The sequence below is a fragment of the Chroicocephalus ridibundus genome, chromosome 2, assembly GCF_963924245.1.
Source record: "Chroicocephalus ridibundus chromosome 2, bChrRid1.1, whole genome shotgun sequence".
NCBI lineage: Eukaryota > Metazoa > Chordata > Aves > Charadriiformes > Laridae > Chroicocephalus > Chroicocephalus ridibundus.
The window spans coordinates 16,790,883-16,806,253 of NC_086285.1; the positions used below are offsets into that span (position 1 = coordinate 16,790,883).

At 38.8% G+C, this 15,371-nt stretch overlaps 1 protein-coding gene across 3 annotated transcripts in view; it reads right to left on the reverse strand.

The window, feature by feature from the left end:
- Positions 1 to 15,371, reverse strand: part of ZEB1 (zinc finger E-box binding homeobox 1) — a 127,532-nt gene that overhangs the window by 5,990 nt on the left and 106,171 nt on the right. For all 3 annotated transcript variants that reach the window (XM_063324514.1, XM_063324513.1, XM_063324515.1), the window contains 5 exons: positions 14,102 to 14,164; positions 12,301 to 12,462; positions 8,761 to 8,963; positions 3,543 to 3,648; positions 221 to 2,031 (listed from right to left, as the gene is read on the reverse strand). In XM_063324514.1, coding sequence (XP_063180584.1) covers positions 221 to 2,031; positions 3,543 to 3,648; positions 8,761 to 8,963; positions 12,301 to 12,462; positions 14,102 to 14,164 — 2,345 coding nt within the window. The remainder of the gene's footprint in view (positions 1 to 220; positions 2,032 to 3,542; positions 3,649 to 8,760; positions 8,964 to 12,300; positions 12,463 to 14,101; positions 14,165 to 15,371) is intronic.

Sequence of the window (15,371 nt, forward strand, 5' to 3'; positions counted from 1 at the left end):
TGCACAGTTTCTGGCAGCCTGGACTCAAGCTGCCCGATCTAGTTGGCTTTGCAGAGGAGTTAACAGTAACATCTATTATCCATTAACAATCAAGCTGAATAAACCTTACAGCTTATATTTACATTTTACTTCATTTATCTTGACAGCTTTCTGTTAGTTCAGTATGGATACAGAATAAACACGTCATACACAACACACAGGAACAGCGGGACTGAAGTACCTGATTTCCATTGGCTTGGGTCTGTTTTGGTGGTGTTTCTTGAACTGCAGGACTAACTGTAGTAGAGTATGTATAAGCCACCTGTGGAATCAAAATGGTTTGCTTATTGGCAGCAAGAGCTCTCAAGCATGGAACACTGTTCTGGTCAGCAATGGCAACAATTGTAGGTAACTGGGCAGTGACTGTAGGTATAGCAATATTTATGGGATTGGCACTTGGTGGGATTACATTTACAATAGGATCAGAGTCTGTAATACTGTTGTCCTTTTGTGGTTCTTTTTTTGCACAAGTTAAGTTCAAAGGTTCTTCTTGGACAGAATAAACACTGTTCTGGTAAACACTAGTTATGGTAGATCTTTCCAACAGTTCTCCATGTTGCTTTGGTAGCGAAAGGTCAAGAGGTTCGACTTGTGGCTCTTCTTGTACACCCTCTGCTGTGTACGTATAACCCTGTGAATTTCTTGATGAAGAAAGGTTTAGTGGCGATGGGGATGGCGTGCTACTGCGTGAACCATTCAGAGTTGATCCCCCTGGTAAAGTCTGGGATTTTGTTGTACTGACGGGATTTTGTGAATTATTTGTGCTGTTCTGGGGTTCGCTCACATTTGTAGTTGCTGCTTGATCATCGTTATCTGTGGGACTGCTTAATTTAACTTGTTCAGGAGAAGATGGTCCAGAAGATTGCACAGAAATTTGTCCAGCTTGCATTTTTTCAAACCACTTTTTTACCACATCCAGTGGTAGGTTTACTGAATCAGCTATTTTTGAAAGCTCTTCTGCACTCGGTTGTGCATTTAATGCATAATAAGCTTTTAGAAGCGATAAAAGGTTCTTTAAAGGTGGCTGACCAGGAGATAAGTTGTTCTCCCCAGTTTCTGATGGGACAGGGGAGTCGGGCTTCTCAGCTTCTGTTCCACTGGGCTGAGGAAGCTGAGGAGGATTTTTTGTTTCATAGTGCTTTAATTCTTGAAGTGCATTAAGATCTCCTGGACAGTCATCACAAAGAAGACAAGTGCTATCATTGGTCTCTCCTTCAAAGTTCTTATCCTTCTCAGACTTCACTGTAAGATCTTCTGGCAATTTTTCATTTTTGCAACTATTTGTAGGAACAGGGTTTTCTTTTTTTAGGTTTTGTGGAACAACCTGAAGTTGACTCGGCTGCTCCAAGCTGTAGTTGATGATAATTTTGGTTGTCCCATCTTGGTCAACCAAAGGAAGACTGATAGCTGAAATGAGGGAATGGCCACCTTGTTGTATAGATGCATTGCTGATTGTTTCTTGTTCTTTGGATGCAAGATTAGCATGATTGTTTTCCAATACTTGCCTTATTACATTACCATCCACTGCCACTTTAAGTACATTTTGAATGTCACTTAAGTTGATGCTTATGGGAGACACCAGACCTACTGTTGGTAGAACAACAGCTTGCACCACACCCTGAGGAGAACTGGTTGCCTGCAATGGGCTACCACCACTAAAAACCCCATTCTGCAAAGGGGTCGAACAATTAATTCCTGAAGCAACCACTATGGGCTTGAATTCATAATCCACAGGTTCAGTTTTGATTTGGTTAACAGGAAGTTGCTCTTGCAAGGGTTTATTTTCTATCTTTTGTCGTATCTGTGGTCTTGCTGGGCTACCGGGTGATGCAGAAAGGGAAGGGGAGGAGCACTGAGACGTCTTGAGCCCTGACCGAGCTCGACCATTCACGGGCATCAAACCAATACACTTCTTACTGCTTATGTGTGAACTGTATGAACCAGAATGGGAAAAACGTTTCTTGCAGTTTGGGCATTCATATGGCTTCTCTCCTAAAGATAAAAAAAAAAAAAAGAAGAAAAAAGGCATATGCAACAGTTTACTAGGTCACAGCATAATAGTAACTAGAAAAGAATACATCACAATGACCTGTCAAAGAGTCCTAGGGAAAAAAAGTCTTATACAGTGAATTGAACAGTAAGAGTAATTATGTCATCTATAGCTCAGATCCTAGCGTCTTTTAGTAAGTCTGTGATCCAGTAGTAGATATAGAATGGAGCCCACATGATCATGATACGTTCCAGTATTTCCCAGTAACTGCCTACATATCACTTAAATGAGTCTATATGATACTTGCAGATTTCATTAAATTCCATTCAAGTAGTACCACTACTAACTTCAGAAATGGCATAAACTACTTCGGAATGGAAAAAATGAGAATATGATTAAGCAAAGAAAAAAATACAAATTCCACAAATGCAAGCCATAATTATATAAGGAGCTATGCACATTTTCTTGCGGTAAACTCAAATACAATATATCCATATCTTCCTATGATACTCATCAGCTGAATAAAAACAGGCAAAGTTTAAGTAAAGGGAAACGAGACACACACAAAAGAGAAACGTATGTTTGCCTTCAGAGATGAACATCAGGTGAAATTGCCAGGAAGATGCACACAACTATGCAACGGTTACACCCGTAGCCAGAGTTGGCTTTTCAGCGAACCTGTGCTACTGAGGAAAGGGACAGAGTCCAAACCGCTGGCTTGCTTCAGATTGACAAGTGCACTGACTGAGGCTTTCTCACGCACAGGCACGGTGCCGCTACCCTTTGGAAATAAAATTATGTTTGCTGAAGGAGGACTTCTAACCGAGGTGCTCTTAATAGTTGTTATCTGGACTGAGCAACTGATAAGAAAGGAAAAGATGGCCTGAAACCTTGTTTTCAGACTCTGTCAATGGGCAAATATGAGTTAAAGGGAGAAATTGAGAATCTCTTTTGAGTGAAAACATTTTACTTATTATCTATTAATATATAATATTATATATTAAATTTCCTACAAATTGGAACTTCTCTTATAAATTGAAACTTTTGCGACAGTATATCACAACTCCCGACCTGTGTCCTGAGGCTATTTTAATATTTTAATATCATATTTTAATAAAATCACAGCCACAAACAGTAGGAAGCATAGTTGTTACGTCCCGATTATTATCAATTAAAATCTTCTAGCAAGGCTCCTAACACGCTGAGCGGTCTGCAAACATTGAGAAAAAACAGAGAAGTGAAAAAGGGCCAGAAGGATGCCCCACTTCTTCTGCCACAAGTGAAGTTTTCCTTAACTGTCAGAGCTGAAGCTGTAACTGTAAATCCTCCTGAGTTACCCTACGTATTTCCTGCACACAGCTGAAGGCTGCAGTCAGTGCTTACAGAGTCCCAGAGGAAGAAAAAGGAAAACACTAGTGTTTTAAACTTAGACTTACAAGACTGATATCACATCAAAGTTATAAAGAGTAGAAATGGAAACATTAGCACATAATTCAATGCTTGGTTTATTTACCACTGTGGATTCGTAGGTGCTCCTTTAGGTGATGTTTATATTTAAAAGCTTTTCCACATTCAGTGCACTTGAATTTTCGATTACCACTGGACTGCGTCACATGTCTCTGTAAGAAAGAATTCGTAATTATCGCATAGGAGACCGTGTTGGAAAAACATCTTGTGTTTTCACATTGTAACAGAGAAAATGCAATACAAAACTGAAAAGAATCAATCATAATTTTAAGAGACTGAAGGTGGTATGCGTTATGCATGAAAAAGAAACAAATTAGAAGTCAGGTTAAAACCGAGCCACGTGTATCTTCTGAATAAATCTGGTACAGTAAAAAAGAAAAAACCAAACAAACCCAAAATACATTTGCCCCTTCTCCTAACTTCAGATGAAGCTTGCACTGACACGTTATGTGAGTAAGAAGTTCCAGGATGCATGCTAATTCTACTTGTGAAAGCAAAAAAACCCAAGAAAAAACCCAAGCCCACCACCCACAGAGTATGTCAGGCAGGACAGAGAAACATGAAAGCATATAAAAGCCTGTTTAAAATTTAATCAGTTGACTTGATTTTTCCATTTACATGCTTCCAGCGCTTACTGTTGGCCTTGGATTCCTCTATGTAATGATGCCACGGGATTGCTCAAGAGAAGATGGCTCAGTGACAACAAAGGCACTCTCAGTCACAATTAATTCTCAAAATAAATGCAAAAAACTTAATTAAAATAAATAACAATATTGAGGGATTTCCCAAGTACACTTTTTCACTATTTCTCTGTGGTTATTTTTGTTGTATTTTGCCTTGTGAGAGCATTTATTGTTAAGCTTCGAATTATTTTTAATTTATCTTTATTGTTATACTAGTTTAAAAAAACGCAAAAGCTAAGGAAGACATGTAAATATATGTAGTATATGTGTGATATGTATCTGCAAGATATATAATTTTATTACAAACTGTGTAAAACTATGAATGCATATTTTTGAAGACAAAAATTACAAACACTTTAGAAGTTGGAGCAGCTTAACTACCACCATGAAACGGAGGAATAAAAATTTTTGCTGTTCAAACAAATTGTTTACTATAAAAGCAGCCGCTCCTTTTTAAGTAGAGCTCACTTTGCAAAAAGATACTCCACCACCATTTGGATGCAGCTGCAGATTTTTGGTAACCGGGGCAAGTATTTTCATAAACTCATTAATCAAGCTATTCACGTAGCCTGGGGAGGCAGCTCCCCCGAGTCGGCTGACGTGTATTGACCTCCTCTGGTGCCCAACAGTGTCAGGAAGCTCCTACACCTGATCCTGGTCTGCTGAGGCTCCCCGAGTGCCAAGGCTGCTCCCCGAGCGCAGGCACGGCAGCTGGGAGCTGAGATCTGCACCGGAGAAGCGGGGATGAATAAAAAGGCAGGGTGATGTTCCTGGTCTGATTTATGCCTTTAGATCTGAAGAACCTGTTTGCGGGATGAAAGCCTGAGCGCTCTGCTATGAGATATGCCGTCCAAATTATCAGCCCTCCCCGTTCTACACCCCGTCCTCCTTTATTCGATACAGATGCTAACAGAAGACAAATTGAAACAAGCTAATCTAAATTGCTTCCAAGTACTCTAATTCGACAGTTCCCTTGGGATAAGCGTTTGGTTGAGCTGCAGTTTTCACCTCTCAGCAGATCCCGCTCCCACCCTCCTCGGGATGGGCTCCTTCCCGCCTCCTCCCAGCCTCTGCACTGAGGTCTCCGCTCTGACTTATCCCCATTAGCGCTTGGCCCTTATTCCTAGGTTTGGCGGCTGTCTTTTGCTAGTCCTCACGGCTTTTCAGCTTTGTTTAACTAAGTCCCTTGAAGATGATGTTCTAGATGATTGTGCCTGACTCACTGCATTGCACTTTAATGATCCAACTTCACTGAGTCTAGAGGACCGTGTCAGGATTTACTTTAGCCTGCAGAGAATCAGTTACTACTGTTTGACTTGAGATTATACAAGTTAAAGGCTCTCAGCATACATACAGCTCCTGCAGATGCCGGACTACATAAATATTCATACTAAATATTACTGCAGGTATTCAGTCTGTCAGAAATGTTTCTGCTCCAGTCTTGAAAATGCAACGTTCTGCTTCCAAGGCATGGAAGCCCACATTTCTCTTACCAAATTTTTAATGAGTTCTCCTGTTTTCCTGGTTGTAGCTATAAGCTGCCTTGAACTTTCTGCTAGGCAATGTTTCCATTTTCCCTTACCTACTTATATTGGCGATGCTTTATTCTGCTTTCTTGCTGTCTGTCCTATACTTTTCTTTTTTCTTTTTTAAACCTGGGACATCCTCAGAGTCACTCTCCAGGATGTTTAAATCTGAGAAATCATAACTCCTCTCTAAAGTACCACCTTTGATACCCTTTCTCCTTCATTTTCTCAGATTCAAATGGGCTTCCCCCTTTTAATACTGCTAAATCCACTTTTTTTTGTGTCTCTGATGTGTGATATATTTTTAATGAACTGTACAAAACTGCTGTCTTCCACTCATTAAAGAATTAACCGTAGCATTCAAAGAATACTCCTCTGCATTCCTTTTAGGACCGAAACAAAAAACAACATTAAGGTCTGTAACTAGCCACTAATACATCCCTGCATCAAGTATTTACTGTGCTTAGGACTAAAGTCCACTCTTTTCTCAACAGAAAACTGAAACTAATTAATGGAAATCCTCAAAAGTTATTTGAAGAACAGGAACTACAGGTACATCAGGGATTTTTAACAGCCAGTTTGATCATGGTCTTCAAGAAATGCCATTTCTCTGCCGTGTCCATGACAATAAGGAATTTTAACAGACTACCTACACGTGCTTTGTAAATTGTTGAGAAGAAAAATAAAACAAATGTAAGAAGCACTTATTCATACTTCAACATCTTTTTTGGTGCTTCACACATGAAAGCAGACGATATGCATGCAGCATTGCTTCCTACCAAACAGGGGAGCCGTGAGGGACGCTGGGGACGGGGAGGAGAGGGGGATGCAGGAGAAGATGCTGGGATGGCTCTCAGCTCTCAGCTGGAGCAGAAGTAGCCGCGGTCTGGCGTATTTCCCCCTTCTGCAGGGGCAGGAACAGTGTGCACCTACCTCTTCCCCTGCTTTCACTACACAGGGAATTATCTTTGCTCATTGTTTCCTTGCACAGAACAATTACAAAATCGTCACATGCTGGCCATTAACCAGCTAGCAAAGTTATCCAAATAATCTACTTCCAGGTGAAGTCCTTTAAGAATAAGACATTAAGTTTTGAAGATGCAGCTGTTTAAGATCCACAAGCAGGAGGTCTATACTTTACTATGGAAAAAAAATCATTTTTCTTTACACACATGATGTAATCATTTGCATGCACACGAAGCCAATTTTGAAGACATAACAACTTTGTGACAGCAACATAAACAAATACACATTTCAAATTTACCAAATATCTAAACTATTGTAGTTTTGATTCTGGCTACGGCTCTCGAGAAAAACCACACTTAAATGGGTATAATGTTGAGTTCCAGATACTTCATAGCAACAACAGTTATCAAATGCAATTGTGCCTTCAAAAGTATAAGCCCATTAAAATATATCTGCAGGAATACAATTTGAGTTTCCCTTTGTAGCAATTCTTCTGAGATTGTTTACTCGCTTCGTATTTTTCCTCTTTTCATTCGAACTTCATGCAATTTATCGGAAAGGCTTCTAGCCCTTCCAACTACTATACTCTTCTGCTTTTAGGCTTCTAGCTGGAAAAAACGGGAAAATAAATGTGGCAGCTCACAAAAAAACACCGTACAGAAAGCATTCACAGATTTCATAGTTAGAAATACAAGATGTATACAAAATGATAGTAACTTTAAAGTGGAAGCCAAACCAGTAAGAGAGCAAGACAGAAATAAATTGTTCATGGGAAATATATTTGAATAAAGAAGAACTGTCATGCCAGAATACACTGGCAAGGTTATTCCGAACCCTGTGAGACAGTAAAATCCCTCCAGTAGGACGGCTGATGTTTCTTGTAACAATTTTTCTTATTTAATTTACCCATGAATGTAAACACTCGGGTAAAAAAAAAAAGCTTAATACATTTTTAAGCCTGTTAAATTCTTGGACTTAGTGATACTTTATAGAACGGAGGTTAAGGTTAATATGCAATGTGTAAAAAAGCATCTCCTTTACTCTTTGTTACAGTCTTTCAGCTTACCAAAGTTCTGTTGGTTTTAGAGCTGCAAGGAATATGGAAGTACCTTTCCCTTTGCATTCTTTTCACTATTCGCTGTTTTGCATCTTTACGAGATATTTCTCTCCTGTTTCCTCTCTGAAGAATATCCATCTTTTTAGTCTGTCCTCAGAAGGGAACATCTCCAAGCCCCTCTCTCTCTCTCTAACCTGGTGGTGAAAAATCTCTATCTTTTTCTCTGGATTATTGCTGACTGTTTCAGTTGTTTCCTGAGCTTCAGAGCGCCTCTGGTAAGCTATGGAAGCATGCAATTGGGGATGGGTGATCAGAAACTGTGGGGATAAAAGAATAAAAGAAGAAGAGGGAGGGGGGAACAGAATCTCGGGACCTTCCGTAGTGACGAGGTGGCTAACTCATGGAAGGCATTTCAAGAAACCATGACCTCAGGTCATCCCATGAACCACAGAAAACAAGCTCAGAATATCTTTAGCCCTTTTTATTGCTTCATTTAGTACTGAAACGTGGTATTTTATGCACAAATCATTTGTATGTTGTCTTATAGCATGGATTGCCTTTAAAAACTCTTGTCTCACAGTTCAACCAAACGCATCAACACAACGATTTGTTTCTTAAGGCCAAAAATGGGTACAGTAAATTTTGAATTAGCCAGACAGGATTTATGAAAGAAAAATTTGTTTCACTAAAGATTTACCATTAGATTTGAGTCACAATTTTTATGTAATGTTAGACAACGAACAGAAAAAACCTGATTTCCTATAAATGCAATAAAGCACTTCTGAAAACTAAAATGTAAACCCAACCATACTGCCTAGATAAATGAAAGCACAGGAATTCAGATCTCATCCTTTGACAGCTATGGAAAAAGTCTAACTTCAGCAGCAAGTTTAAGTGCGTGCTTCAGGACGGGGACTTCAGCGTGTAGATAATCTGATATGAACAGCTTACTTGCTCTGTACATTTTTGCTCACATAACAAATCACAGCTTGTTACAGAGGACGACAAATCCTTAATTCAAAAGCCACTTACTTGATCTCTTCCTGATTTGTGTGATGTCATGTGGCGGTCGAGCTGCGTTCTGTACGCAAACGTGTAACTGCACAAGGAGCAACTAAAGTTATCTTCATTTTTTTCATGGCGATATTTAATGTGTTCCTTCAGAGAGGTAAAACGCTTGTACCCTCGATCACAATACGGGCAAGTAAGCAGTTGGGAAAATGCATCGGGCGTTCCTACAGAGGAGAGACAATACATCACATTTAAATAAATGTAAGCTCCTTGTCGTGGTTTAACACCAGCCAGGAGCTAGAACCAGGCAGCTGCTCGCTCACCCCCTCCCAGTTTGGATGGGGGAGAGAACCAGAAGAGTAAAAGTGAGGAAAAAACTCGTGGGTTGAGAAAAAGACAGTTTAATAGCTTGAGCAAAAGGCGGACACACAAGCAAAGCAAAACAAGGAATTCATTCACTACTTCCCACCGGCAGGCGGGTGTTCAGCCATCTCCAGGAAAGCAGGGGTCCATCACGCGTAATGGTGACTTGGGAGGACAAACATCCTAACTCCGAATATTCCCCCCTTCCTGCTTCTTCCTCAGCTTTATATACTGAGCATGATACCACGTAGAATAGCCCTTTGGTCAGTTGGGGTCAGCCGTCCCGCCTGTGTTCCTCCCAATTCCTTGTGCCCTCTCAGCCCTCACTGGTGGGGTGGTGTGAGGAGCAGAAAAGGCCATGAGAGCTCAGCAACAACTAAAAACACCAGTGTGCTATCAGAAGTATTTGTCATCCCAAATCCAAAACGTAGCACTACACCAGTTGCTAATGAAAAAGTCAACTCTATCCCAGCTGAAACTATGACGGCTCCAAACTCACGCACATCAACAAACATGCTTTAGATTTACATATATTACTGTAGGGAAACAAGCAGCTGCTAGAAGCTCCATTTGTTTAAGAAAAGGAATAATGATATTTTATTTTTCTTTCCCCACAGATATTATGTTACTAGCTAGAGTACGGTAGTTGCCCCACTGTACACTGGAGACAGTCAGCACAATATGATTACCCAAACCCACACCGCACACAGCGAGTCTGTTGGACTTCACAACACAGCACTAGAGCTTCTAGATATATATTTCTGTTTAAAGTGGTCTGAAAATTGTGAAACATAGTTTAAGAGCTAGTAATCTTTGTAGATCTCGATCACAGACAATCCTCAAATCCCGTTTCCAAATTTACATCTATTAAAGGATTGAAAAAAATTCTTTATAGATCAATAACAGTGTGTTTAAATAAATGTCGGCTTTGCAGTATTTGATCAAACTATCAGTTTATAAGGTGTGGTGTCCTCCAACGACTATGCTATTCTTCCATGCTTCAAGGGAAATGGGAAGAAAATTTTGCAAGGATGCACCTATCCACTGGGCTGAGTGAGAGCAGGAGAGGAAGGTGGAAGGTATTTACTGATTATCATTTTATGCTCTGAAGCATAAGGGGCAAACTTGTACGCACTGTCATTTTAAGTTGCAGAACTATAAGCATTATCAATACTCATAAAATTAACCAGTACTTTAGAAAGCAGTTCTGAATTATTTATCTTCATGACCTCTCCCAACAGTTATCACCATAGATTGATTATATGCTCTACAAAGTAGCAATTTGTTCTGTTTATGTGGAATTTACTGACTTTATTTTCACTGAACGTGCCATCGTCCTTGCAACAGTGGAATAGTCAGACCAATTTTCATTATTACTAAAAAATAACGTCTTCTCTGTCACACAGGTTCTCCTACACTCATTATGGCAACAGGCAACCTAACGCCCACATTGCACTGGTTGCCCTGTTGTTCCAGCCCTCTCTGCTTTTCCTGGATTTGCCAGGCTGTTCAAAAATGAACCCATCCCCACGTGTGTGGACACGGTATCCTTCCCTTCAGTTCTCTTTTTTCCATCTACAATTCAATTCACCTGACATAAAGAATACTCCATTTCATCACAAATACAACTCAGTGGAAACATCAGGAGCATGTTAACTTAAATTCTATTTCCATTGGAGTAAGTGGCTTCACAATGGTTTTTCCCAAAGCCACTAAAGACTCTGATTCTCCGTCACTTCTCCTGTCCAGTTCCCCACGCTGGGAGCATGTATCTTTAGCAAATATCACTACAGTGTTGGCATTTTCTGTTCTGAATGATAAAAATACTGAACATTATTGTTCAGTATCATGATTTTCAGAATACTTCCCTGTGAGCTTACTGGCCTAGGTCCAATTTAAATTATTAATACAAATGTGTATTTTTAACGATTACATGGAAATCATATTCCAAGGCTGTAAAACTAAGTTGACAATCTGTGCCACTGCAACCACAGATTAAAATCTTAACTTACTTAAAATGTAATGTTTAGGATGCTACTGTTGAGCATATATCTTACTTGAATTTTGCAAAAATTGCAAAGTAAACCACAAAATGTTGGTAATTCAGGTCCTATTTCTGTACATAAATAGGCATGTACACAGTTTCAATCTCTCGAATATTTTAATTTACTTTTTCTTTTTTTTCCTAAAATCTCTAATAACATAAAATCTCTGGAAAAGCAGAACAAAATTGTTAGCATTACCCCTTTCACTGCTCTCCCTTAGACTCCAGTACAGTAATACAGCTACAATGACATTTTTTGTTCATTATGTACATTTTTTTAAATGACTGGAACACACCACCTCCTAACACTTTATGTAGGATGTTACTTTCTTTTGAAAAATCTGAAATACTCCAATAAAGGAACACAATCTGGTTGAAATGCAGTTTTCACAGGTTATGGAAGCTGAACACTTCAGAAAGCAGCGCAGAACGCAAACCCAATCTGAACAGGTTTTGCCTTCAAATATTTCCTGACGAAGATGTCTGCAGTGTTTCATGATTAAGACATGAACAAAGTGTGACTTCTCATCTCACTCAGAAGAACATCTTAAGCCTGAAATTTCCTCAGAGAAAAAAGACATCTACTTAAAAGTAACAACAGGTCCTTATTTCTTCACATAAACAGTTCGTATAAACATTGTTTCTTTTTTCTCCACTGCTGTTTTTTCAGGAAAAAAAAAAAAAGCTTGTCATAGACTGGCTTCCTGGTAAAAGAACTCCTACCTAATACATCGTTTGGGGGTTTTTATTTAGAAATACAAAAGGAAAGATAAAAAGTTATTCTTACATAAAACCACACTATCTTACTTCATTCCCTTTATATTTAATAAATGTTTGTTCTGTTGATTTCATATAATGCTACTGAATGGATTTATGAGAGCTGGAATTTTTATTTCCAGTTACTTGAGGTTTATCATTTAGGTACCCAAACAACTGAACCCCAGTGCACATCTTGCTTCACAGAATTAAGTAGTAATGTTTTTTTGCGTGATGATCCCATCCCCTTATCATTCTTTAACTAAGATCTTAGTTTTTTTTTTTTTTTCCAAAGCTACAGGTATCTGCATTGTCATCTTCCAAACTACAAGAGAAATTTTGGGTCTGGTAGTTAGCTGCAATTTATTTCATTAGAACTGAACTGGTGGCAGATTTACCATTTTCATCCTGACCACTAGCTTCTGGCGTGCCTTGTCTCTGGTCCTCCTCAGGTGCTTCAGGGTAAATGACAGCTGTATCTTCTTGCTGAAGGAATTCTTCAACATTAGGGTCATGGTTTTGTTCATTTTCTGCATCAGAATCACATTCATCTTCTTTTACTAAGAGTCAAAAACAAGATACAAGATATGAAATGAAGACTTTAAAAAGAACACAAGTGAGATTCAGTAATCCACACAGCCAGATCACCCTCTACCCAAGGATTTCAAAACTCTTTATAAATACTAGTACTGGTCAAGCCCTTTAAGATGCAGGAATATGCCAAGTTTTAAAACAATGAACCAGTGGCATAATGACATTTAAGAATTTGACTAAAAGCACAGTTTGCCTCTTTAACTCAGTGAATTTTTATAATTTTAGATTTATCTGTTCCCCTCAGCTTCCCTAGAAATCTTAAATGCAACATTAATTACGATTTCGCCCTTGAAGTCCACTTAGAGTCTTGGCTCCAATGTTTGCAAAAGTCAATTTGTTGCCTTCAAGACATAATTTTTAATGTTATTTAAGACCCGTTCATTAGCACAAACCCAGAAGATGTTTAAACTCTGAATAACAAGTTGGCCGGCTGAAATGCAGTAAACTTGAACTTTGTCAGAAAGGGGTATCTGAAAAGTTTTAGATCTAGTTAACACCCTTCAACATTTTCTAGTTCAAAACTTAAGAAAACCATCAATGAATGACTGTATTTAAAAGTTAACAAACAATAAATTAAATATTTTACTTAATGTTTGTACCACAAATATTTGCTACCAACTATTTGCCTAAATGCATTAGGGATAGAGTTTACTTTTACCTTGGTGGAACATTCTGTGAGAAGCTCTACCTACGGCGCATTAATCATGACAGATCTCCTGCACTATTAATAACGTGAGGTATATTTTTAATAGGAAGGAGAAGTTTTACGATTCATCTTTCAGTGTGAAGTCACATACTCGATTTACAATTTGACACAGTCTTTTTATGACATGAGACAGTCTTTCTCATATATAGACTGTAATGTAATACATAATGCAGTTCTTTGTACTTGTTTGAGGAGACCTGACTTCATAGCAACTAAAAAGAATGCGTGAATATACAGTTAAGCGTTTCAATGTTTAGTTGTTGGGTTTTTTTAAAATAAAGCTTACCTTGATAATACTTAACTATTTAATGTTAAGGGCACTAAAAAAAAAAAAAAGGTATAAAAGTCTTTTAAAAAGCTGGATGGGCTATGTGTTAAATTTTCTGTCAACCAGGGAAATAACAAATAACAAAGTATCTGTTTTGGTTTGATTCTGAAATAAACATGTTTTATTTTGCCTTCTGCATAATCAGTACAGAGGAGCTGATAATAAGATACAGTATCAGCTTAAGTTTATTTTGGTACATTCATTATTAGTTTTAAATGCTATCTATTGACCTGTACTTTTATTTTGAACAACTACGCATAAGATCAGTGTTATTGCTTGTTTTGCTCCCGTTCCTGAGGTCTGTAGGAGATGCGGTGCCGCAGTGGCACTGCGGTCAGCCCTGGTGCGAGAGGACCATGCCGGGTCACCGGCCAGCCACAACTCTGCACCCAGCACACCCGAAAAGGAGCCCAGATGGTTCTTCCTCAGCTAAAACACTCTTTACAGTTTCAGACCTCTAGCATAGAAGAGCAGAGAGGTGGGAGAACTTCAAAGACTTCAGGAGGATACTCACCTAGCCAAAATTCAATAGCACTTTATGAATAAGGGACTCAGACTAACAAAGAAATACCTGTACATCCAACTTCATCTGTCTGAGCTTCAGGCCCCAGGATTTCCTTTGTTTCTTTTCCAGCTGAAATAGTAAATTTCACAAAAAGAAGAATAAATATTAAAAAAAAAAAAGCCACACACACACCAATAATGTAATATATTTGAGTTATTTCTTCAGCATTTTTTTGTTTCTGTATTATTTAAAGAACTGCATTTAAACACAATGTTCTTCCAAAAATATGAATTCCACATTATTTCAGCAGTGTGTAATCAGTTGAACCACAAAGATATTCCATGGTTAAAGAAACAAAATCTTAAAAGGAAGCAATACTAAACACCATTATTTGAAGAGAGGTAAAGACAGGGATGGTGTGTTTCTCCAGTAAATACAGAGTCAGCTACTTAAATAACTCTATCTACAAATGCAGCTATCTGATACATAGGAGCATTATTTCTGAAACCAGAGTATCATAAACCAAATACGTTTACATTATTTTCTCCAAGTAGCAGTTTTTGGAAATGATTGATGATTTGCTGATAGTGTCTGCAAACAGATGACCTTTCTTGTAAATCATCTAGAAAGCACTTACAGGCTGCTATTGCTTAAACAAACAAGGATATTAAATACCTGCTCCCCACGTCAGATCAACTCTGCACTACGAAAATGCTTCACGTACCAATTCCAATACCCAGTATGGGTTTGCAGGTACCAGACGTCTGTAGAACTAACGCCGTGGAGCCCACCAGCCTCCGAAGCTCCACCAGCTCCTGCCGAGCTGCAGCATTCAAGGATGCAGCGTGGAAGTTTTAACTCACTACAGGTTGTGGGTTCAAATCAATAAATGTCCGAAGTTGTTCCTAATTTACACAGGTTTGGTAGCCTCGACTGGGAAGTTCCTATTGGAAAGGCCACTGCTGCCACTTCTGTCAGTAACTGGCTTACAGCAGGGGCACGTAGGAAAGCGGTGTTGGTTTTTTCACTCCTTTATCAGTGGTATGCTGTGCTAATATATGTGAAACTAAAGCACTATTTCATATGGAAACCTTAGGTGCTTCAGAGCTATGCTGCAGAAAAAGCCCCTTCCGTGATACAGGAGGTTAGACTACACAACGCTATCACCTGAAACAGCGACTGTTATACTTTTATTTACCTTACTTCACTCTACTTCAGTGCAGGAAAAAATCCTTAGCTTTGGCCCGTCAAACCGCCATTCCAGCTTCTTAATTACAGGAGAAGTCAATTTCTCCTTTATATGGAAGATGATATATTCTAGGACAACTTTAATTTC